Raw genomic sequence first — 23,511 nt, 5'->3', positions numbered from 1 at the left:
TTCCAAATATCAATACTAGTTAATATGAGTGTATCAGGTAGTCAATTGGGAATAAATAAAATTCCCATTTACTAAGTGTGTGCTATGTAGAAGGCATTGAATTAGGCACTCCACATGCATAATTTCTAATCTTCAGAATAGTTCTCAAAGTAGGCATATCTATCCCAGGTTACCAATAAGCAACTATAGTGCACAGAGGTTAAGAAAACTGCCAGATTTTTAGTTCAAATTGCTGTCAGTCTCAGAAGATAACTTGAGATTGCTTACTCCATTAAAACATGAGTGAGAAACCCCATAGTTTTTAAAATCATCTTTGCACTGAAATGAAATCCATCATGCTTCATCACACCGTTAACGAATATGAAGAAAACTCGTCTTTATGACTATAGCACAAACAGACGTGAATCAATAGGGCTTCCCTCCACCACCACCCTTCTCCCTCCTGTAGGCCATATAATTTTGATTCCTTTATCATTTTTATAGGTTTCAGCCCTTAAATTCAATTTAAACATAAGCTTTCAGTCTCATAAATCTCTAAAGTTTTCCCATATCCTACTTTAGTCAAAAAACCCAAAATTAAATTCAAGTCTCTTAAAGGAGTGCTGGTTATATAAAGACATAAATATCATTACCTCCTACTACCTCAACTTTATTCCCCTAGTTCTTCAGCACTACCCAGCACTACAGTCTTAGAGCCAATAGGCTAGTAACAATCATTGCCATTCTGTGTACGGGTTGGAAAAAACTTCACTATTCCAACAACTGTCCAGCCTGCACTTGGGACCAAATTACAGTATAGCTGTGAATAGCTGCCAGTTCTGCAAAGTCTCCAGAATAGCTCAAATAAAAACACAGCACCCACTCCTTCCTCATTTTTCTCTTTGTATTTCACACATTGGAAATGATTTAAGACCACGGTGCTTGTGGTCTAGTTTTGCAATATAAGTCACTCATGTACATGAATATTAAGTTTAGTCCAACTTACTGTCTCTTATATTCTAGTAAAAGGAATAGTAACAAGAACTGAGCGCCCATGGATAGGCTGAGCTCCTGTTTTACAAAATATACCATATTTCACTGAATGTAACTGACCAGGAATTGCAAGTTGCACCATTATACTGTGTACCACTAAGAAAGAAAAAAGGCTGCCAATTAGTCTATGATATACAATGCTTCTTATAAGTTAGAATTTTGGTTTTATAGTCACACAAGAGTTCTTTTAGACTCATGTAGAAAATCATGCCCAAGTTCACAAATGTGCAAGCAATACCAACTGTATCTCAACTGCTGCCATCAATTACTAGAGGCAATTCAATTTCAAAGATGTTAAAATCTGAAAAAAAAATGTGTGTGAATCAATGAAATATGGTGCTAATATTGAGCAGTAGTTACAGAAGAACAATAAGAAATATTTGCAAAGGACAGGACACAATCACAAGAACCTAACAAAACCAATATGAAACACAATAGCGACAAAGAAAAAACTATAGTTCATATTTAGAAAAATAACTAAAAGAAAAGAAGCTTAATTCCCCATTCCCCACCAGATTCAATTTCTCTAACATACTCTAACAAATCAGAAATATTAGCCTAAACTGATTTTTTAAAATACAAAACCCAAGGATAAATCAGCCTACATTGCTACTTAAGTGTTCCATAACAGCATTCAAATAGACATCCTATGCTAAATTATATATATAAATATATATATATACTTTTCACCTAATTTAACAGTAACATATATGGGCATTTATTTCTTGTTTGTCTATGCTAACAAAGAGACTCCAGGCACAGAAAAATAAAACTGCAAACAGTATCCTCCAAGCCTTCATCTTCTTCTTCATGGTAAGGACCTGTAGGATATGACTCCAACCCAGCCAGGTAGAAGGGAATCTTGCATAAGGAGTGTTCTACTCCTCATGGAAGGGTTCCCCACTACCCAGCTAAGTCAATTCCCACAGCAGACATCTCCGAAGTTAACTGTTGAAAGTATCCAAGGCGCTGTACGTTGTTAAGTCTTCAAGATGGCTTCTGCTGATCTGTTAGCTTTACTCTCACAAGAAAAGACAATAAGCTATTATGATACCTTGATTAACCAGAATGTTTCTAGTTACCTAAAGGCTAACCAGAAAGCCATCTTTGTTTTAACCATTTAACTATTGAAAAGCTCTTTAAAGTTATCACAATCTCCTATCTTAGTAGATACATCAAATTTTTTAACCCAGGATATTTTACTTATTAAATGTCATTATTATAAAACTCTATATAAGGGGTAGGATATGTCTTCTTAAATATTAATCCCTCATGCTCTGTGGAAATATAACTATTTACCTCTGTTCCCAATAATTATAGGCCAAAAAAAAAAAAAAACAAACAAACAAGCATATTCAGGGGCCTACTAGTTAATCAAGGTTTTATTATCGCTAGGAAGAAAAGTATGATATATAAACAGAAGCTGAGATTGATCAGTTTCAAATATTTGCTTTCCTATCTCAAATATATATTTTCAAATTAACTCATAAAAGCTGCTTCATAAAATAATATAAATCTCTACATGTAGAATAAAATATTTAATGTTAAATATATAAAGTTCAGTTAACAATCCACAGAACAGGTTTATTTGTTACCATGAGCAAAAATAAACAAACAAAATTACCTGTGATTGGATAAGAGAATTTGGAAATTCAAACCTTTTCCTGATATCATCTGACATTTTTGCTTCTCTTACATGTATGTATGCAGCTTCTGTAACCAAAACAAAAGAATATTTGTTAGTCTTCCAACTGGTCTGAATTGGAGCTCCAATTAAATTCCTCAAATAATGTGAACGTAATCCATTCCAAAGACAACAATGGAAATAAAGCACAGGGCTCTGCAGAGTAATCCTTGGAATAACTTCATTGTCATTCAGCACTCAAATGTCATGATTGATAAATAAACTAAAAATGCCCAACAGCTTTTGGTTTTTCCCATGAGAGCTAATCCTGAAAAAGATGAATTTGCACTACGGAAATGAAAAAACTATCCAAAAGTTCAACCACACATTTGAAACAGAAATTAATTCTTCTGTGGATCAAAACTTATAAGAGAGAAAGAGTCAAACTGTCATAACATTACTTCATCTATGCCTCACTTTGGCACAAGCTTTCATCTAAGCACTAATCCAACTGCTAGTGACAAGTGTGAAGCCTAGGTGAACTTTTTTTCAAGAAGTGTAGAAAAGACCTAGAAATTCACACGTTAAAAAAGACTGCTTGTTTCCTACAGGAGGAACAAGCGAACAATTAGCATCAACTTTCAATATTTATATCTCACTTATCATTCCTACTAGGCTCATAAGAAAAGTAAAGAGAAAAAGAGAGAGAGAGAGAGAAAGAAAGAAAGATAAAAAGAAACAAAGAAAGAGAAAAAGAAAGAAAGAAGAAAGAAAAAGAGAGGGAGGGAGGGAGGGAAAGAAAAGCATGCAAAAGGATGGGGAAGGCAGGTGGTAAAGCAGGAGTATGGAACTAAAAAGAGGATTTCCTAAGGATCCCAATTTATCCCATTTTCATGAAGCACTGAACCTACCAAATTACACTACTTTGAAAAACAGGGTATTCTAGGTCACCTATTTACTACAATATAATTAAAATTAAAATATATCTCAGTAAACAACCCTAGATTAACTTATAACAAGCAGAAAAACCAAGTTCCCTTGATCTCAAAATTGGACTATTTTGGATTTTCAGATTGGATTTTCAACCAGTTTAAAGTATATGCAAATATTCCAAATTTTTTTGGAAAAAATCCAAATCCAAAACACTTCTGGTCCGAGAATTTCAGATACGGAGTACTCAATCTGTACTTTCCACCCTTTAATCCAAAGCTAAACTCCCTGAACGGGTAATTTATCCTGGTATTTTTCTTCAACATCTATGTCCAACTTTCCTCCCCGAATTTGACATTCCACAACACTGAAACAACTTGTTATAAGATTGTAAACTATTTTTCCTCCCTAAATCTACTTATTAGCTTAAGCAGGTCAAAATTTTTTAACTTCCCAATTGTGTCAATCACAACTTTCTTGTAATTTTCTCCTCCTTTGAATTCCATAATACTTACAACAGAATCTCCTAAAGTGTGTCCCTAGGAAACACAGGAAAAAAATATCTCCATGGGTGAAAGAAAGATGCTATGGGGACATATATTCCCATCTTGAAATTCATTCTCTCATTTAACAAATACTTATTAGTTGCCTATTGTGTGTCCAGCACAGTTCTAGGTGCTTGAGTTATATCAGTGAACAAAATAGGCAAAAATCTCTGCATTCATGGAGCTTACAGTCTAGCAGAAAGTAGCAGATAATTTTTTAAACAAATAATACATAAAATATGTTAGAAGATGGTAAATGCTAATAAAAAAAAAGAAAGAAAGTGAAGCAGAATAAAGGGGATGAGAAATGGGAGAAGTGCACTCTTTCTATTTTAAATATGGTAGTCCAGGTCAGTCTCTTCTAGAGAGGGTGGCATGTGAACAGATTTAGAGGAGGAAAGGAAGGAAGTTAGATAAGCCAAACAGATATCTAGGGGGAAGAGTGTCACAGACACAGGAAAAGGTCCTAAGCTAATAAACTGCTTAAGCCCTGTCTTAGGAAGAACAAAGAGATGTGCATGCAGCAGAGCAAAGGAGGAAAAGAATGGCAAATCAGGTCAGAGGATTCATGAGAAGCTAGGCCATAAAAGGCCTTGTATGCAACTACAGAGACTGACATATTTATCCTGAGTGAAATGGAAAGCTACTGCACAAAGAGGTGGTAGGGTTTCAATAGAATCACTTGAGGTACCATGTGGTCAGATTCTGGACGTATTTGAAGGGAAAGCCAATGCGGCTGCTAATGGATTGGGTAAGAGTATAGAAAGGGCCGGGCACAGTGGCTCACACCTGTATCCTAGCACTTTGGGAGGCTGAGGCAGGCAGATCACCTGAGACCAGCCTGGCCAACATGGCGAAACCGTGTCTCTACTAAAAATGCAAACATTACCCAGGCATGGTGGTATGCATCTGCAATCCCTGCTACTCAGGAGGCTGAGACAGGAGAATCACTTGAACTCAGGAGGTGGAGGTTGCAATAAGCTGAGGTTGTGCCACTGCACTCCAGCCTGGGTCACTGAGTGAGACTCTGTCAAAAAAAAAAAAAAAAAAACATAGGAGAAAGGAGTCAAGGATGACTCCAAGGTTTTTAATCTGAGCAACTTTTTTTTTTTACTTTTTTTTTTTTTTTTTTTTTGGTGAGACAGAGTTTCACTCTGTCACCCAGGTTGGAATGCAGTGGTGCGATCTTAGCTCACTGTAAACTCCACCTCCCAGGTTCAAGCGATTCTCCTGCCTCAGCCTCCCAAGTAGCTGGGATTACAGGCACCCACCACCACGCTCAGCTAATTTTTGTATTTTTAGTAGAGACAGGTTTCACCATGTTGGCCAGGCTAGTCTCGAACTCCTGACCTCAAGTGATGCACCTGCCTCGGTCTCCCCAAAGTGCTGGGATTACAGGGGTGAGCCACCATGCCCAGTCTGAGCAACCTTATTTTTAATCTCAATTCCTTTGGCCAGTTTACACATGGAACAAAACAATTTCAGTGTTACTTCTTACCACGGCATTTTTTACTAAAAAGAAAAGATAGAGCTGCCATCACCTGAGATGGGGAATCAAGTTTTGTGAGGAAGACAAGGAATTCCAATTTGGACAGTTAAGTTTTAGATGCCTCACAGATATCGCAAGGGGAAATGTCTCATAGAAAGTCGAATACAGGAATCTAAACTTGGAGGTAGAGATCATATTGGAGATATAAATAATGGTGCATATTATTAAAGCACATGAGAGGGTCTAATACAAGAAGTCTATTTAACTTTGCTTAACCCAGAATTTATCAAATCTATCTGGCGATGCAAAAATGGAAATACCTGCTAACCATCTATACTATCAGTCTGTCCTGGGATACACATTGGGAAACACTGTTTTACTGACTCCTCCTGTTCTTCCATGCACTCTGCTCCTCGAGTGCTATCTTCCTTCCTGGAGGCACTCCCCAGCCACTCTACCTCGTGCTGTTGTTCCTCCATACAAACTCTCCCACAGCTCAGTCATCATCTCACACAGATCTCCAAATGCTTCCATACTTTCTCTTAGGAGGCTCTAAAACACCAGAAACCAGGGACATCAAAAACAAAACACGTATTTCCTCTCAAAAAACGGTCACTCCAGTTCATTTTTCCCCAGTTCTCCTCTCACAATTTCCTTCACCACCACTCTCTAAATCCAGTCAGCCACAAAATCGGCTTCCTTCTTGCCAGCATCTCAGAGGTTACTCTTCCTCTTCATTCTAGATTCATTATCTTAGTTCCTCATGGCAGGCTTACTCCAGTAACTGCTTAGTCTTGGGGCTCTCCATGCTGAGTTCGTACACTGCTGTCAGACTAGCTGTACTGAAATGCTGTTCCCATCACATCACTTCCCTGTGAAATTTTCATACTGGGTTTTCAGTTGTTTGTTGGATTAAATGCAAATTCTGGTGCCTAGCTTTTATGCCTTCCTATCAATAGTCTTGCCCATTCAACTTCATTTCCACTGCTGTAATTCTAATCTAGCTAAAACAGTTTCCAAAATGGTCCCAAATGTTCAAAATCTGCTCAATTCTACAGGATTTTATTTCTTCTCTCCCAGATAAAATGTCTTCTATATGCTTCCACTGCTTAAATATTAAACTCCTTTCATAGCACACTCTGTTAAGCCTCTTCCAACTAGCTACATCTAACAGTAATCATACTGCTTTATATTCAGTGTTATTGCATTTGGTCTGACCCACATGTAACTATTTATATCAGGACTAGAAATCTGTTTTCTGTAAAGGGCCAGAGCAACTATTCAAGTCTGCCACTGTAGCACAAAAGCAATAGGCAATACATAAATAAATGACTATGGCTGTGTTCTGATAAAACCTGATTTACAAAAAGAAGTGGGTGGGCCATAGTTTGCTAACTCCCAGTATATATAACTATTTTTAAATTAATTTACAAAATTTCTTGACATAATTCCTACAATTAACATTCAAATTTGGCCCTGTGCTCCCAGGAAGCTAGGGTAAATAAACAAAATAAATGATACCTCTTTTATGATCTAAAAGATAAGCAAATATCCTTTATCAAAGAAAACAAACATTTTTGTGACCTGAAACTCTGAAGGAAATTTCTCACATTGGGCTTTATAAATGGAATACAGAGTAATATAATAGGCAATATTCTCAATAACAATAGCAAAAGGAAATGTTATATTACTTTTTTCTTTTTTTTTGCCCAGGCTGGAGTGAAATGGCATGATATTGGCTCACTGCAGCCTCCGCCTCCAGGTTCAAGCGATTCTCCTGTCTCAGCCTCCAGAGTAGCTGGGATTACAGGTGTGTGTCACCATGCCTTTCTAATTTTTTGTATTTTTAGTAGAGGTGGGGTTTCACCATGTTGAACAGGCTGGTCTCAAACTCCTGACCTCAGGTGATCTGCCCGTCTCGGCCTCCCAAAGTGCTGGGATTACAGGTGTGAGCCACTGTGCCCGGTCATATTACTTCTCTTTCAAGCAAACCCTCGATAAAGCCACAGGCATAATGTAACATGTTATTCAGCCAAAAAAGAAAAAGAAAAAGAAAAATCCCAGTTACTGGGGTCCAAGTACAGAGTTTTCTGATGATCTAATCTAACTCAAAAGAAGGCTGACTTTACAGTATCCAGAGAAGCAGGTAAGATTATTGATATGTCACAGAATATATTTACTCAAATATCAATGGTGATAGAACTATACAGAAGATGTGGGGCTATGTACTCTGATCCAGGCCCAGAATGCTGGAATTCTAATATGGCTTTGGGGACCAGGTGAGCGGCTGCGTAGGCTAATAGCTTATTATAGAAGCGAAGAAGCTGAGCCATCCAAAAAGATGACTTTGTTTTCAGGAGGTGTACCACTGTGGTAAAAGAGTATTGTTTTTATCCAAATTACCTAAGTATAGATGACAAATACCAAAGATTACAAAAGACAGCCCTAATTTCAGTGAGACACCTCAGAGAATGAGTATGTTTTTTAAATCCATAGTAATTTTACCTTTCCTAACAAGTGGCCATTAAGCATTCTCAAAACCACTACCCAAGCTGCAATATGATTTTATATCATTCCTGAATTGCTATCACTGGGCTACAAATTGCAAGTGTCTTTCATTTGCTGAAGACTTATATTTCAAGGTTAGTCACAACCATTGGCCTTTCTAGGTATAAAAACATCATATCCTCTTATGGAATTTCAAAAAAGAGTAAACATGGTCACTTTAGCATTGGCAAGTAGAGCACATGTCCTGCTTTTTTTTTTTTTTTTTTTTTTTTAAGACACAGAGACAGGGTTTCACTTTGTCATCCAGTCTGGACAGCAGTCTACTTTATTTTTAAACTCAATTTCCTTTAGGTATTTTATACATTAAGAAAAAACAATTTATATATTACTTCTTGTCATGCCATTTTACTAAAAGGAAACCAGTAACAATATAATCCATAAACCACATGCTACAGAAATGTATGTTTGATTTTAAAAGATTTATCTCCAACCTGTCAGTATGCCTTTTTTGTCTGTCTAAATTTAAATCAGAAAGGTAATTTTTAACAAGGTCTTTAAGTTCCCAGTGAATCAAAGCAGTTGTTTAAAGTAAGCAATTATCACATTATCTGCCAAGGTACTTCAGCCCCATAAGAATACTTCCAATAAAATTAATCTATCAATTGCACTAATAAAAGAGCAGCAGAAACAACACTTTGGGTTTTCAACTTTCTTTCTCAATAGTTTCTCTAGGACACTGTACAACTACATATCACACAAAAGTACTTAATGTCAAACCTCAAATAAAGGACACACTCTGAAAAAAACAAGAGGAAATCTAACAATTATGAAAACACAGCAGAGAGAGTAACTGATTATACAAGGTAGTCAGAGGAGGAGGATCCAATGGTCACGAAGACAGACATTTGACTCTGAGCGCTCTTGACTACCAAATTTCTATATAGGAAGGGCTCAAAGGCAGTCATCCGGCTGAAACTCAGGGCTAACAGAATATATATATATATATATATATATATTTTTTTTTTTTTTTTTTTTTTTTTCTTAAGAGACAGCGTCTCACTCGGTCACTCAAGCTGGAGTATAGTGACACAATCATAGATCACTGCAGCCTCAAACTCCCGGGCTTAGGTGATCCTCCCATCCTCAGCCTTCCAAGTAGCTGGGACTGCAGGCATGCACCACTATGCCTGGCTAAAGCTTTTTTTTTTTTTTTTTTTTTTTTTTTTTTTTAATTTTGTAGCGACGGGGACTCCCTCTGTTCCTCAGGCTGGTCTCAAACTCCTGGGCTCAAGTGATCCTCCCACCCTCAGCCTCCCAAAGCACTAGGATTACTACAGGTGTGAGCCACCACATCCAGCCCAGAGTACATTCTTAAAGCTAGTTTACATGAGCAGTATCATCAGCAAACTGAGAAAATGGCTGACAAAAAAATGAATACTTCATTCACATTAATGGGCTCTATGTTTCAGAGACACAAAATCCAGGACTTTTCTTTTTCTAACATTTTATCAACTATTCCAATTATCAGTTATGGAATTTACTTAGTTTCTTCCTCCTACAAATTAAGTTATGAAACCATCAGCCTAAAACCATACTTTTAAACACATATTTTGACAATTTTTATCTTTTTTATTACTTTTTGTGGATGGCTTATAGAAAACCTGATGGGCACTATCAATAAATTTTGAGGTGATTTTATAAATTTATCAAGACTGTGGCTCAAGGGTGGATTCTACAGTCCTCCGGCTGATTGACCCTGTCCCTCAAAAAAGAGGGGAAAAATTCTGCCTATACTTTTCAAATGCCCACCTTGTTCTACTGTCTAATATGGATCTCTTTCTCATTCTTCTGCTGCTTAGCTTCCCAGTCCCTAAGTATTTCTATATATCCTCTCCAAGATCAGGCAGCTTGATTCTGTTTCATCACCTTGTATTAAATCCTGACACCTGCTCACACTTAGCCTCAGCTCTTGCTTCAAAAGCTTTAAAAAATCCGACTGCCACCTAACTCCCAAATTAACAGGACAAGATAATTGGAACCCTTTTAATCACAGTTGATCCTTGAGAAAAGGTCCATTTATATGTGGCTTTTCTTCCACCTCTGGCACCCCTGAGACAGCAAGACCAACCTCCCCTCTTCTTCCTCCTCCTCACCCTACTCAGCGTGAAGGTGAAGATGAAGACCTTTATGACGATCCACTTCCACTTAATGAATAGTTCTCTCCTTTATGATTTTCTTAATAATATTTTCTTTTCTCTAGCTTCGTTATAAGAATACAGTATATAATATACAAAATATGTAAGAATCAACTGTTTATAATATCCATAAGACTACTGGTAGTTAAATTCTTGGAGAGTAAAAAGTTACATACAGGTTTCCGATCTCATGAGGGACTGGCACCCCAAAACCCCAAATTTTTCAAGGGTCAACTGTATATGATTCATGAAAATTCATAAAAATTGAAAGTTTTCAACATTAAAGAGCAAGTGCAAGAAAACAGTAATTTTTAGTCATTATATTCTCAGAGAGACCACTAAGACACATTAAAATTAAACCCAGAGTAGAAAACACTTTTATCTTAGCCAGTAATTTCAAAATCAAGCTGAAGTAGATAGCAACTCAGTGGTGTGACAAAGCCACTTGGTCAATATTATAATCAGAGAAAGCAGCAACCATATGATGTGGAAGAGACTGCTATTTATCCACCAATATCTGTTCTCTTCTTTTGTATTAACAAAACTGTAACCTGAACAGCTTCATTATATTTCCCAGGCTCAAATATGGTACAGTATGAACATGTGATCAAGTTCTCTCCAGTGGTGTTTGAGCAGAAGTGACGTGCCATTTCCCGGCTGGAGTCTGCTTCCTCCAGTCTCTCTTCCGAACCACAATGAATTCTGGGCAACAACCTAGATGCAACCATGCACATGAAGACAATGGCCCTGGGACTCTGTTGAAGAAACAAAATGGAAAGAACCTGGATCCCTAAATGATAGCTTGCTGCACAGCTGCATACTTGGAACTCCAACTATTACAGGAAAAACTTCTACACTGTTTGAACCATTGCATTTTGGGGTCTCCTTGTTGCAATATCTAGCACTTCCTTAACTAATATAATGGACCTAACATCATCTCCCTCCCTACATTTGTTCACTAGAGAAATGAAGAAACAATGTCAGAGAGGTTAAAGCAACTTGCCAAAAAGGGAAGTCATCACGACCGAGTTCAAGTGAGAACAGAGGTTTCTTGACTTCCAATCAAGTGTTCTTTCCATTGGACCATCGGTAACATGAGGCATGGCCTGCACATTCCACATCACTTACCATATCCCAGGAATTTTAAGATCAATAATTCAAATACTGAGAAAATTTACATGACGATGAGTTCAGATGATCTCACTCGTTGCCATTTACTAAAAGTACAATGAATTCTATCAAATTCCTGCCTTTACAATTTAGTTCCTTCTCAATATCACATGCTACTTACAGATTTTGAAATGGGAGTCTAAAATAAGATCAAAGGCAGGAAATTCCAAGTCAGAACTGATTGCTGTCCAGGAAAACAAGACATTAAAATAAAAAATAAAACCACAAACTTGGCCAGGCACGGTGGCTAATACCTGTAATCCCTAGACTTTGGGAGGTCAAGGCAAGAGGATCACTTGAGCCCAAGAGTTTGAGACCAGCCTGGGCAACATAAGGAGACTCCATCTCTACAAAAACTTTAAAAATTAGCTGGGTATGGTAGCTCAAGCCCAAAGAAACAGCTACTTGGGAGGCTGAGGTGGGAGGATCACTTGAGTAGATCAAGGCTGCAGAGAGCCAAGATTATGCCACTGTATTCCAGCCTGGGTGACGGAACCAGCCCCTGTTTTTAACAACAACAACAAAAAAAACCCACAAAACTGAATAATGCCTAACTGGTTACAAATTTTATCTAATTATTCTTGAATACGGTGTTTTAAAGTGTGGTATATGGATGTGTATTTATATGCTAAATATATGAGTATATCAATGAAAAACAGTTATTTTTTAAAATCTAAGGGCGTATGAATGTCTAGAATTTTTGTAGCATCCAATCTAAATCTTCAAAGTTAGCTTTTTTATTTTTTCCAATATCATAAATTTTAAGTATTTTTCCTTCACCAAAACAGTTACATATATTGCTCAGTACAAAACATTTTCTAAATAAAGACTTTGTGTTCATACAAAATATCTACAGTATATTTACAATAAAACTGATACCCAATTATTTTAAAGGTGTTACTGGCCAATAAATGTCTAATCTGAATAGCAAAATCTCCATATTCACAATCTTACTTCAAATACCATTCAGTCAGCTAAAATTATTAAAACATCACAGAATGGATATTTTAGATATTTTGCTTGTATTTTCTCCCTTCAAAAATGACTTAAATTTTGTATACTCACTCTCTAAAATAACTTACCTAATTCTTAGCAAATATTAATATGGTACAAAGTATACATAGAGTAAGGATGTAATATTTGGGATTTTCTATAAAATACCCAAGTATAGAAAGAAAAATAAAAGAAGATTGATAGATGAAACAGGAATGTCTAAATGTTGACAATAGGTACACTGGAACTCATAATACTAGTCTCTATTTCTGTGTTTGAAATTCTCCATAATAAAAGGTCTTTTAAAACCCATGTATGTGTCTCTTACTAGGGGAAAGGCAATATTCTAAGCATTTTACATGTATTAACTCATTTAACCCCCATAATAACCCTGAGATAGGTACTCATTTTACAGATTAAGAAACTGAGGCACAGAAAATTTAGACAACTTTCCCAAGGTCACAAAGTGACAGAGCTGGAATTCCAACCTAAGTAGTCTCGCTCCAGAGTATATATGCACAAAGAAAAGCCCAGAATGTACAAATTGTGGATAATTTTTATTTTTGCTCAATCCTAGTTTCTAATTTTTCTATGAGAATATGTGTTTTGTAATTTTAATAAAGTTACCAAAATAGGAAAATCTTGATTCACATTCTAATACATTTTGTAGAAATAGAGGATACAACTTTCTGACACCCAAATCACTGAAAGCGTAGAAATCCATCATTAAAGGGTGTCATAAAGTGAGCAGCAATTTAATAGAAAAATTGTTGATAAAATGATGAAAGATTACTTTGTTACTTATGTTTACCAATGCTTTATGAAAAGAGTAATATTGAAAAGGGGCCAATGTAATTTAGCCAGACAAAGCACTTAAAAGTTTTCTTCCTTCATTTTCAAAGAGAAACATAACCATTATAATTTCCCCAAGTAGACTCCTAGGAAATCTTCCTCCAAAATAAAAAGTCTTACTCTGGAAAAGAATTTTATAGACTGATTACAAGTTTATTGGCAAGATTTTTTATTGTTGCAGAGTGACCAATCAACCTCATTTGGTATTTTTCCTAAAAACTAAATTACTAAATTCATGTAGAATGAAATAGATATGGTTTAGTTATTTTAATTTGCATTACTTAGTGTTAATGAAAGCTGAAGACCAAATGAACAAAAAAATTTTACAGGAAAATAGTAAATTTCTCTATTTTCAACAAAGTCAATGTACATACAACAAATGGACATGGAGAATATCTCTATGTTTGAGTACTTAACGGTTACAAGGACAAAAACAAAGTTATCGCAGTACTGTTAGAAGAACTACAGTGAAAATGGTCGAATGAATAAGATCAATAGTGCACTGTGAAGCAATGACATATGTTCTTTTGCAAACTCTAAGACTGTCCACAGAGAAGATAACACCTTAATCTGATTAAGCTCACAGTCTTACATACCTCTATCATGCTAACAGAGCAATCTGACACAGAGAGCAAAGCTCTGAGGGGTTTTGGAGAGCCCCCTCTGGGGGCTAAAGGGAGCAGGGAACCATAGACCTGGATGCAAATCCTGGTTCCAGCACTAGGCAATCACTTACCATCTTGGAACCTGTTTCCTCATTGGTTAAACAAGGTCTTGGGAATAACAATATAAAGTATGCCTTAAAGCCAAGAGAGTCTTGCACATAGCAGGTACTGTAGAAATGTGTGCTTCCTCCCTCCCTCAGTACCATGTGGGACAGTCAAGGAAGGTGAATGATGGAAAAGAATTTGAATTTAAGTGATAAGTAGGGAGTCTCTCATCAAGTGAGCAGTAATGAAGTAGAAAAATTGTTTTAATGATAAAAGATTAATTACTTATATACAAAGATGGGATCTTACATGCAAGCCATTAGAAAGAAATAAGACACCAGCCCCAAGGTTAGAATATACATAAGGTTCCCATTTAAAATACAGTTCATGCAGCACTATTCACAATAGCAAAGACATAGAATAAAATACAGTTGACTTTTAACTCATATGCTGAAAACTTTTCAATAGCTCCCCATTGCAACTCCACAGGAAGGCCGAAAGGTCCTAGTCTCGCAACACTCCTTCAGTTAGGGCGCTTTAGCCACATGGGCCTTCAGTTTCCTCCTTGATCCACCCCAACGCCCACACCCTCAGCTCCTTCCACATCTGGGTCTAGAACTCTCAGGCCCCTCCGCCTCAAGTGCTCTTGACTTGTTGTTCAATTGTTCAAATAAGCTGTTTCTTCTCTCCCTTCACATGTTCCCTCGAATATTCCCTATCTCCCCACCACCCCCATAGCCTCATATAGTTCCCTACCTGCCACCACAGTGACCCACTACTGTACCATTCATAGTTTTTATCACAGTCTCAAATGATTGGTCATTTACTTATTTCTGCTTCCCTACTCTAGCCCCACCTCCCCAAATGCAAACTCTTTAAGGCAGGGACTTTTTTCACCACTATCTCCCCAGCATATAACAAAGACCTATTCAATAAAGATTCACCAAAAAAGTGCAAAGCATGACATAGAATTTGGAATGCCATGTTGGATTAAACAGCTCCTATGTGCTAAGCACTCCACAAGACACTTTAATTCCACTAGATCCTCACAATAACTTTGGGGTAAATATTAACTCCATTTCCCACATGAGGAAATAGGAGCTCAGAGAAGTAGTCACTTGCCTGAGGTTATACAGTAGTATTAACAGTCAGGATTTATTGAGAATTTTACCATGTGCTAGGCAGGTACTGTCTCACTGGTATTGTATTCTCTCACTCGATATTCAAAACAACCCCATTACATAAGTACTACTATTAACTTTACCTTCATATGAAAAACCAAGCGAGGAAAGCAGAGGTCAAAATTAATCACCTAATTACGTAAGAAGCAAAAGCATGAATATAAACAGTCTGCCTCCAAATCTCACATGCTTAACCACTCTTTAAGAAAGTTTAGATATAGTTGACTTAAAGTCTTTGTAAAATTAAGATCACCAAGCAGCCGGTGGCTCATGCCTGTAATCCCAGCACTTTGGGAGGCTGAGGCGGGAGGATCACTAGAGGCCAGGGGTTTGAGATCAACCTAGGCAACAGAGTGATCAATACCCCATCTCTACAAAAAATTTTAAAAATTAGCTGGGCACGGTGGTATATGCCTGTAGTCCTAGCTACGCAGGAGGCTGCAGTGGGAGGATCATTTGAGCACTGGAGATAGAGGCTACAGTGAGCTATTATCATGCCACTGCACTCCAGCCTGGGCAATAGAACAATGCCCTATAGCTAATAATAATAATAATAATAAAGTTAAACAACTAAAGCTAAATTAAGATAATCCATTAAAGCATTTCGCTCAGAGCCAGGAATATAGCAAACAGTTTTTAAATGTTAGTTATTATTCTTAGTCTGAATCTAATACCTTGTTTTTTCCATTGTATTTTGCTGCATCTCAGGAAATCAAATAAATCCTTAAATGAATTACCTGGGTTTGCATATACAGTGTTAAATCAACTTCCCAAAGCAGCTTATCAGCATATGCAAACAGCTTTGTATCTTTGTATATACTGCAATCCTAAAAAGGTAATCAAGTATAATGTGCACACATTACATATTAAAGGGTTACTCTTTGCTCAGAGCACAAAACATAAAAATTGTTTATCTAAACTTAACCTTCATCTGGCACCATCACCAGCAATACATCTCCCACATCTGTATATATTCTTTGGTTGTATGCCTTTATTTCATCATTGACTGTTCAGTTTTTAAGTTCAATGAGTATCTAACAGAGGATAACAATTGGCCACTTCCATCATGACAATTATCAATCTGTAGTAAATCTATGCTTCTCGTCACTGATATCAACACTTTCACATTTATATTTTCTGTTTTTTTAAATAAGCAAATAATCACTAAAATTAATTAAAGCAATTATATACCCAAATGATTGCTCAAACACTACACACATACAGACGGCAATGCCACTGTAAATGAATACTTAGCTGGCAGGAAACCCCACCATGTGACAGGTGAAAACACAGCTCAATGAGACAGGGAAATTTGTGTGTACACGAGTTTACTTGTAAAAACAGGGTTTGAAATAATACTGGAATGCTCAGGAAGAAATGTCCAGGAGCAGGAAGATCAAGAGGAAGCCACTGCATGCTCTTTCTCAGTTTCTGCAGCTGCCTCAGAAAACAGGGCTTGAACTAAGACTTGGCATCACATTCCAGGCAGAGGGAATATGAGGATATGGTTTGAGAGGACAAAGTGGAGAGCTAAGATCAGTCTCTAATGTCCCTTCCAGCTCTGAGAGGGTTATAATCACTGCTCAAGACATTCTTGTCTCATCCTGAAGGGCCTAGTTTCCATCTATGTAGCAGTTGTACCTGCTCAGATGCCAGTAAAGAAGAATCAGACCGGTGGCGCCAAGATGGCTGAATAGGAACAGCTCCAGCCTCCAGCTCCCAGCATGAAAAAATGCTCATCATCACTATCCATCAGAGAAATGCCAATCAAAACCACAATGAGATACCATCTCACACCAGTTACAATGGCAATCATTAAAAAGTCAGGAAACAACAGGTGCTGGAGAGGATGTGGAGAAATAGGAACACTTTTACACTGTTGGTGAGACTGTAAACTAGTTCAACCATTGTGGAAAGCAGTGTGGCAATTCCTCAAGGATCTAGAACTAGAAATACCATTTGACCCAGCCATCCCATTACTGGGGATATACCCAAAGGATTATAAATTATGCTGCTATCAAGACACATGCACACGTATGTTTATTGCAGCACTATTCACAACAGCAAAGACTTGGAATCTACCCAAATGTCCATCAGTGACAGACTGGATTAAGAATATGTGGCACATATACACCATGGAATACTATGCAGCCATAAAAAAGGATGAGTTCGTGTCCTTTGTAGGGACATGGATGCAGCTGGAAACCATCATTCTCAGCAAACTATAGCAAGAATGGAAAACCAAATACTGCATGTTCTCACTCATAGGTGGGAATTGAAAAATGAGATCACGTGGACACAGGAAGGGGATCATCACACACTGGGTCCTATTGTGGGGGAGGGGAGGGATAGCATTAGGAGATATACCTAATGTAAATGACGAGTTAATGGGCGCAGCACACCAATATGGCACATGTATACATATGTAACAAACCTGCACGTTGTGCACATGTACCCTAGAACTTAAAGTATAATAAAAAAAATAAATAAAATAAAATATACATGTCTGAGCAAATTCCAGTATCATGCTCAATAGTGATCTACTTGAAGTGCTTCCATCAATGTGACTTTTATCTTTAATTTTATGTAATATTGTGGACATACCAGTAAATGATATTCAAAAAATTTTACAATGAATTTTCACTATTGGAAAGTTGAAGCCAAAATTGTTATTTTTTATTTTTAAAAATGCCATTTCATTCCTAGAAAACCCCAAATAGTCCAGTGGAGAAAAATTAGAAACAAAAAAAAAATTGAGAGTCATTTGCCTGATTACAAAATTAACAGCTTCCTTATGTATTATAACTGGTGAAGTAATGTGATAAATAAAATCTCCTTTTCACAAAAGCAATAAAATAGTAAAATATTGAGGTATAAATTTAATAATATAATTTATACAACTTGTGCAATAAACGATTTCAACCATAGAATGAGTTTTGTAAATAGAATGAGTTCATTGTTTTTAGGCAACAAATTGGTGTTCTAGAGATTGCACCTCTCTAAATTATGTAAATTCAATATTGTGACAAAAACAGGAACGTAATTTTGCAGCAAACGAATTAGAAGATTTATTGGAGAAATAAGCACTGAAGTATAATGTAGAAAACCTAAAAAGGGGTATTGAAAGTTCATTAGGCTTGAAAAATTTTTTAATGTTTCAAAATATTTCACCAAGACAATTCTGTTGCACTTCATAAAAATATATATCAGTGTATAAAAAGATGCATTATAAAATAAACTCACACATATGTAGAAATTTAGTATATAACTATGGTATTTAACTGGGTGGTTATTTAGAAAAATTCTGAAACTCTATCTCAGATGTTCTATTGAACACACAACATACACACAGACCCTATCTCCTATTAGATCACAAATTTAAAAGTTAAAAAACAAAACTCTTGGTTAAAAACCATGGCATTCTTTCCATAATATGGAGTGAGGAAACTCCAGACAGGAAATGTCTATCTTATAAATTTTAAAAAATAAAAGATCCATTTAACTAAGTGAAAATTTAAATGTTCTCCATGATACAAATAAAGCCAAGATAAAAAATGCCACACTGGGAAAAATATTAAATACGATAACAACAACAACAACAAAACCCCCACAGTATCACTTGTGCATATTTCCCATTGGGGTAAAAGGAATTTTATATAATTTCTTTTAAAAAAAGTAACATTTACTAATCTTCTATTATACAGTGAGCATTACTCGTGGCTGTTTTTATTTATAGGGTGCTTAATAATCAGATATTAGTTAACCTTTGCAATCAGCCTGGGCAGGAGTTGATTAGTCAATCATTTCATATTAGCATGGAAATATCAAGCAGCATATTCAAGAATCAGAAGAGGATCTTGAAGTGAAACGCTGACATCCAATTGACAGAGTACAGTATGTAGGACGTCTTTCAGATAAAGTTAGTTTAAGAATTTTATTTAAACAAATATGGAGGAGGAGGAGAAAGGAAAAAGGGTTAAGATATAATATGTAGTGCTTCATAATTTTTTTTTAATATTATTATTTTGAGACTGAGTCTTGCTCTGTCGCCCAGGCTGGAGTGCAGTGGCGCCATCTCGGCTCACTGCAAGCTCTGCCTCCTGGGTTCACACCATTCTCCTGCCTCAGCCTCCTGAGTAGCTGGGACTACAGGCGCCCGCCACCATGCCTGGCAAATTTTTTGTATTTTTAGTAGAGACGGGGTTTTACTGTGTTAGCCAGGATGGTCTTGATCTCTTAACCTCATGATCCACCCGCCTCAGCCTCCCAAAGTCCTGGAATTACAGGCGTGAGCCACCACACCTGGCTGCTCTTCATAATTTATTTAATTAAACAAATGTTAAAACTAGTACATATTATTTTCATACATACAGGCCTAATGGAACTTTTCAACACTCTGTTTTAAGTAAATGACTGACTAGATGAACAGCAATAGCCACTCCATAGAACAGCAACTTACAATAAAGTCAGTGTTCAAAAGAGTTTCATTTCACCCTCAAAGACTACTACTGCCTTTCAGCCCAAACTGAAACACTATCTAAGAAATTGCTCCCAAACTGGCTTACTGCCAAATTGATAGAAGGGTTATCAAAGATCAGATCAGCTCAGGAACAAGCCACACAAATAAGGCAGAACCAGCATGATTCCCAGAACCACAAAAGTGTCCCCAAGTCCCACCTACCATACCTAATTTCATAGGGAACTTTAGCGCCATGAAGCTGAAAGTCTGAGGTAGGCCAAAAACTAAACCACTCTGTGGAACTGGGCAGCCTGGGTACCACTTCCTGAGCATTTGATCTTACTATCTGACACTTCTTGGCTATATCCCAAAGTGTGCCATACATCCTTCAAGTTCTATTCAGCTCCCGTTTTAAAAGTGAGGTAAGAATCGAAAAGGCTTAAAACCAAACACACTTTGTGCAAAAGTATTCATGGATAAATCTAAAAGATACACTAAGGACTATGCAGATAAAATATTGATCAGTAATTGAAAATAACATTTGTAAAGAGTTTTACTAATGTAAAGAAAAGCTTACAATAAAAAACACTTGAGAAATTTTTGCATACAACCATGAACGCAACAAAGTTTAAAACATAAGCCAGGCGCAGTGGCCCATACCTATAATCCCAACACTTTGGGAGGCTGATTTCAAGACCAGCCTGGGCAACATACAAAAAATCTCGACAAAAAATAAAAAATTAGCCAGGCACAGTGGCATGTCCCTGTGGTCTCAACTACTCAGCAGGCTGAGGTGGGAGGATTGTTTGAGCCCAGGAGGTCGAGACTGCAGTGAGCCAAAGATTGCAGCACTACACTCCAGCCTGGGTCACAGAGCAAGACTCTATCTCAAAAATAAAAATAATTATACATATATGTGTGTGTACACACACGCACATATACACACACATATAGTATATATAATGTGTGTGTATATATGTGTGCATGTGTGTAATATAGAGAGAAATATTGAATTAAAAAAACAAATAGGCAAAAATGTTGATAGGGTTATTTCTGAAAAGGATGATGGATGATTATGTAACCTACTGTATTCCCCTTTGCTACTTTTAATTTTGTTCTTACAATGGGGCATACATTATTATTTTAAAGTACAAAGCAATTAATTCTCTTAAATAAAAAGATACAATTTTTAATTGCAATTTTTAAAAAAGTGATATTATTTACTCACTTGAAACCACGGTCTTTTATCATTCTCTAAAGAGGTGGTTTCACCGCAGCACACACCAAGACAAAAAAGTCTCACTTGATCCAATTATACCACTTATTAAGAACTATTTAATAAGAAAGTCACACACCTTTGAGTTATTAGAAGCTATAATGGTCCTGCAGAGTTCCAAACAAGTAAGCTAACAGAATTACCTTTGATTCTAAATTGTTTGCCAGGAGATTTATCCATCTGTGCCTGAAAAAAAATCAAGTGTTCCTCCAGTATGTTCAACATCCTCAGTCTCATTTTAATCAAGTATGTTAGCCTCAGTCTAGAGAGTATTTTTAATTGCTTGAACTACAGTATAAGTAGTTTCTTATTTTAATTTTCCAAATTCATACACAACATAATACCAAGAAAATCAAAACTTTAGTCATCAATAGGTAAATTTTAGAGAGGTCTTTAAACGTTTTGGCATCTGTCAAAGAATAAAAAAAGCTTTGATAGTGACATTTGAACAGACACCTGAAGGAAGTAATGCACAGTCCAAACAGGAGGAATGACCTTGAGACGGAAGCATGTTTGGCAAGTTTAGGAAAGACCAAGGACACCAATGTTGGCTGGTGCAAGTTAGCAAGTTGGGCAGTGAGAGATTACAGAATGAAACAGAAACCCAGGTCATGTAAGCCTCTACAGGGTGCTGGGAGCCTTTGGATGTTTCTCAGTGAGATGGGAAGTCCTACAGGGTTTCGGAAAGAGGAATGGCATATTTGACTGACATTTTTAAAAGATCTTGTGGCTTCTAGGGAGAACAGACAGACCAAAAAAGGACAAGGATAGAAAAAAAGAAAAAGAGAGGGACCAGTTAGGTTACATCAATAATCCAGGAGATAAATCATATTGCCATAGACAAGGATGACAGCAGTAGAGATGGTGGGAAGAGGTCAGACTTAGGACATGTTTATTTTTTTCCAGATTTATTGAGGTATAATTGATGTCTTAGTCTGTTTTCTGCTGCTAAACAGAATAGCTGAGATTGGGAATATTTTATAAAGAACAGAAACTCACTGGCTCACAGTTCTGGAAGCCGGAAAGTCTAATATCAAGGTGTCAACATCTGTGGAGGGCCTTTGTGCCACATCATCACATGGTGGAAGTGCAAAGAGACAGAGGGCAGGGAAGGACTGACTTTTATATCGGCACCAATCTCACCCTTGAGGGTAGTGCCCTCATGGCAATCACCTCTTGACAGTCCCACCTCTTAATACTGTTAGAATGGCAATTAATTATTATTATTATTTTTTGAGATAGAGTCTTACTGCTGCCCAGGCTGGAGCATGGTGGCATGATCTCAATTCACTACAATCTACATCTCATGGGCACAAGCGATCTTCTCACCTCAGCCTCCCAAGTAGCTGGAAGTACAGGCTTGTGCCACAACATTCAGTTAATTTTTGTATTTTCTTAGTAGAGATGGAGTTTTGCCATGTTGCCTAGGCTGGTCTCGAATCCTGCGCTCAAGCCATCCACCTGCCTCGGCCTCCCAAAGTGCTGGGATTACAGGTGTGAGCCACAGCACCTGTTTAAACATGAGTTTTAAAAGGGACAGGCATTCAAACCATAGCAACTGACAAATAAAAACTGTATATATTTAGAGTGCGAAACCAGATGTTTTGATATATATACACAGTATGAAATGATTTCCACAAACATATCTATCACCTCATCTAGTTACCATTTTGTGTGTGTGTGTGTGTGTGTGTGTATGGTGAGAACACTTGAAATCTACTTTTAGTAAATTTCAACTATACAACACATTAACATTAACTATAGTCACCATGTTATATATATATTAAGTCTCCATTTGGTCAAAGGGTACATGCCTGCAGTTGTAAGTATTTCAGATATATTTGGTAAGATTTGCTAATGGACTAGACGTGGAATGTGAGAAGAGTGAAGGATGACTCCAAAGTTTAGGGTTCAGATAACTGGAAGAACAAAGCAGTCATACACTAAGATGCAGAAGTCGAAATCATTTATCCGTTTCTAAAATAATGCAGCAATGCATGAGTTGCCTAAATTCTTGGAAGTTCAATTTACTTTTGTCCATATCAGCTAAGAAAAGCTACATGATAAAAGGATGCAACACGCAGACTGTATAAGCTTCATCTGCTTCTCAATTTTATTTGGGGCTAATCTTGACTCTACACAACAAACGTTAAAATGTGTAAGCTGAGCTGCAGCCTGGATTTACATTCAATTCATACCTAACACCAATGCTGCAGTCAATACCTGCCCCGGTCCTATCCACTTTCCAATCCCTGTAAGGCCTCAGTGGCCCTCTAATCCATACCGATCCCACATAGCTTTTAAAATATTATAAATTGAAACCAGTAAGATAGAGAGAAGGAGAGGAGACAGGCAAGTCAGTAGGTAGATGGGTAGATAATCCTTACTTCCCTATATCACCTTCCTTTATTGTCCATTCCATTTCATATCTCCTTACAGGCTTTATGTCAAATGTTCAAAACGTACTGAAGGCATTGTGTACGTGTCTAAATGTGGGATGAGGGGGCAGGGAAAAATTGATTGTATTGTAAAAAGAAACATGAAGAA

At 37.0% G+C, this 23,511-nt stretch overlaps 1 protein-coding gene across 5 annotated transcripts in view; it reads right to left on the bottom strand.

The window, feature by feature from the left end:
- Positions 1 to 23,511, bottom strand: part of LOC105465882 (focadhesin) — a 316,678-nt gene that overhangs the window by 280,501 nt on the left and 12,666 nt on the right. For 2 of the 5 annotated variants that reach the window (XM_071077854.1, XM_011714536.3), the window contains exon 2: positions 2,657 to 2,745. In XM_071077854.1, coding sequence (XP_070933955.1) covers positions 2,657 to 2,713 — 57 coding nt within the window. In that variant the 5' untranslated portion in view covers positions 2,714 to 2,745. Of the gene's footprint in view, positions 1 to 2,656; positions 2,746 to 5,020; positions 5,169 to 5,940; positions 8,387 to 22,293; positions 22,616 to 23,511 lie in introns of those variants that run through there. The other 3 variants (XM_071077856.1, XM_071077857.1, XM_071077855.1) reach the window with 3 other exon arrangements.

Source organism: Macaca nemestrina, chromosome 14 (genome assembly GCF_043159975.1).
Source record: "Macaca nemestrina isolate mMacNem1 chromosome 14, mMacNem.hap1, whole genome shotgun sequence".
In the NCBI taxonomy this organism is placed as follows: Eukaryota; Metazoa; Chordata; class Mammalia; order Primates; family Cercopithecidae; genus Macaca; species Macaca nemestrina.
The sequence above is the reverse complement of the archived record's forward strand: the minus strand, read 5'-3'. Positions and strand labels throughout refer to the sequence as shown.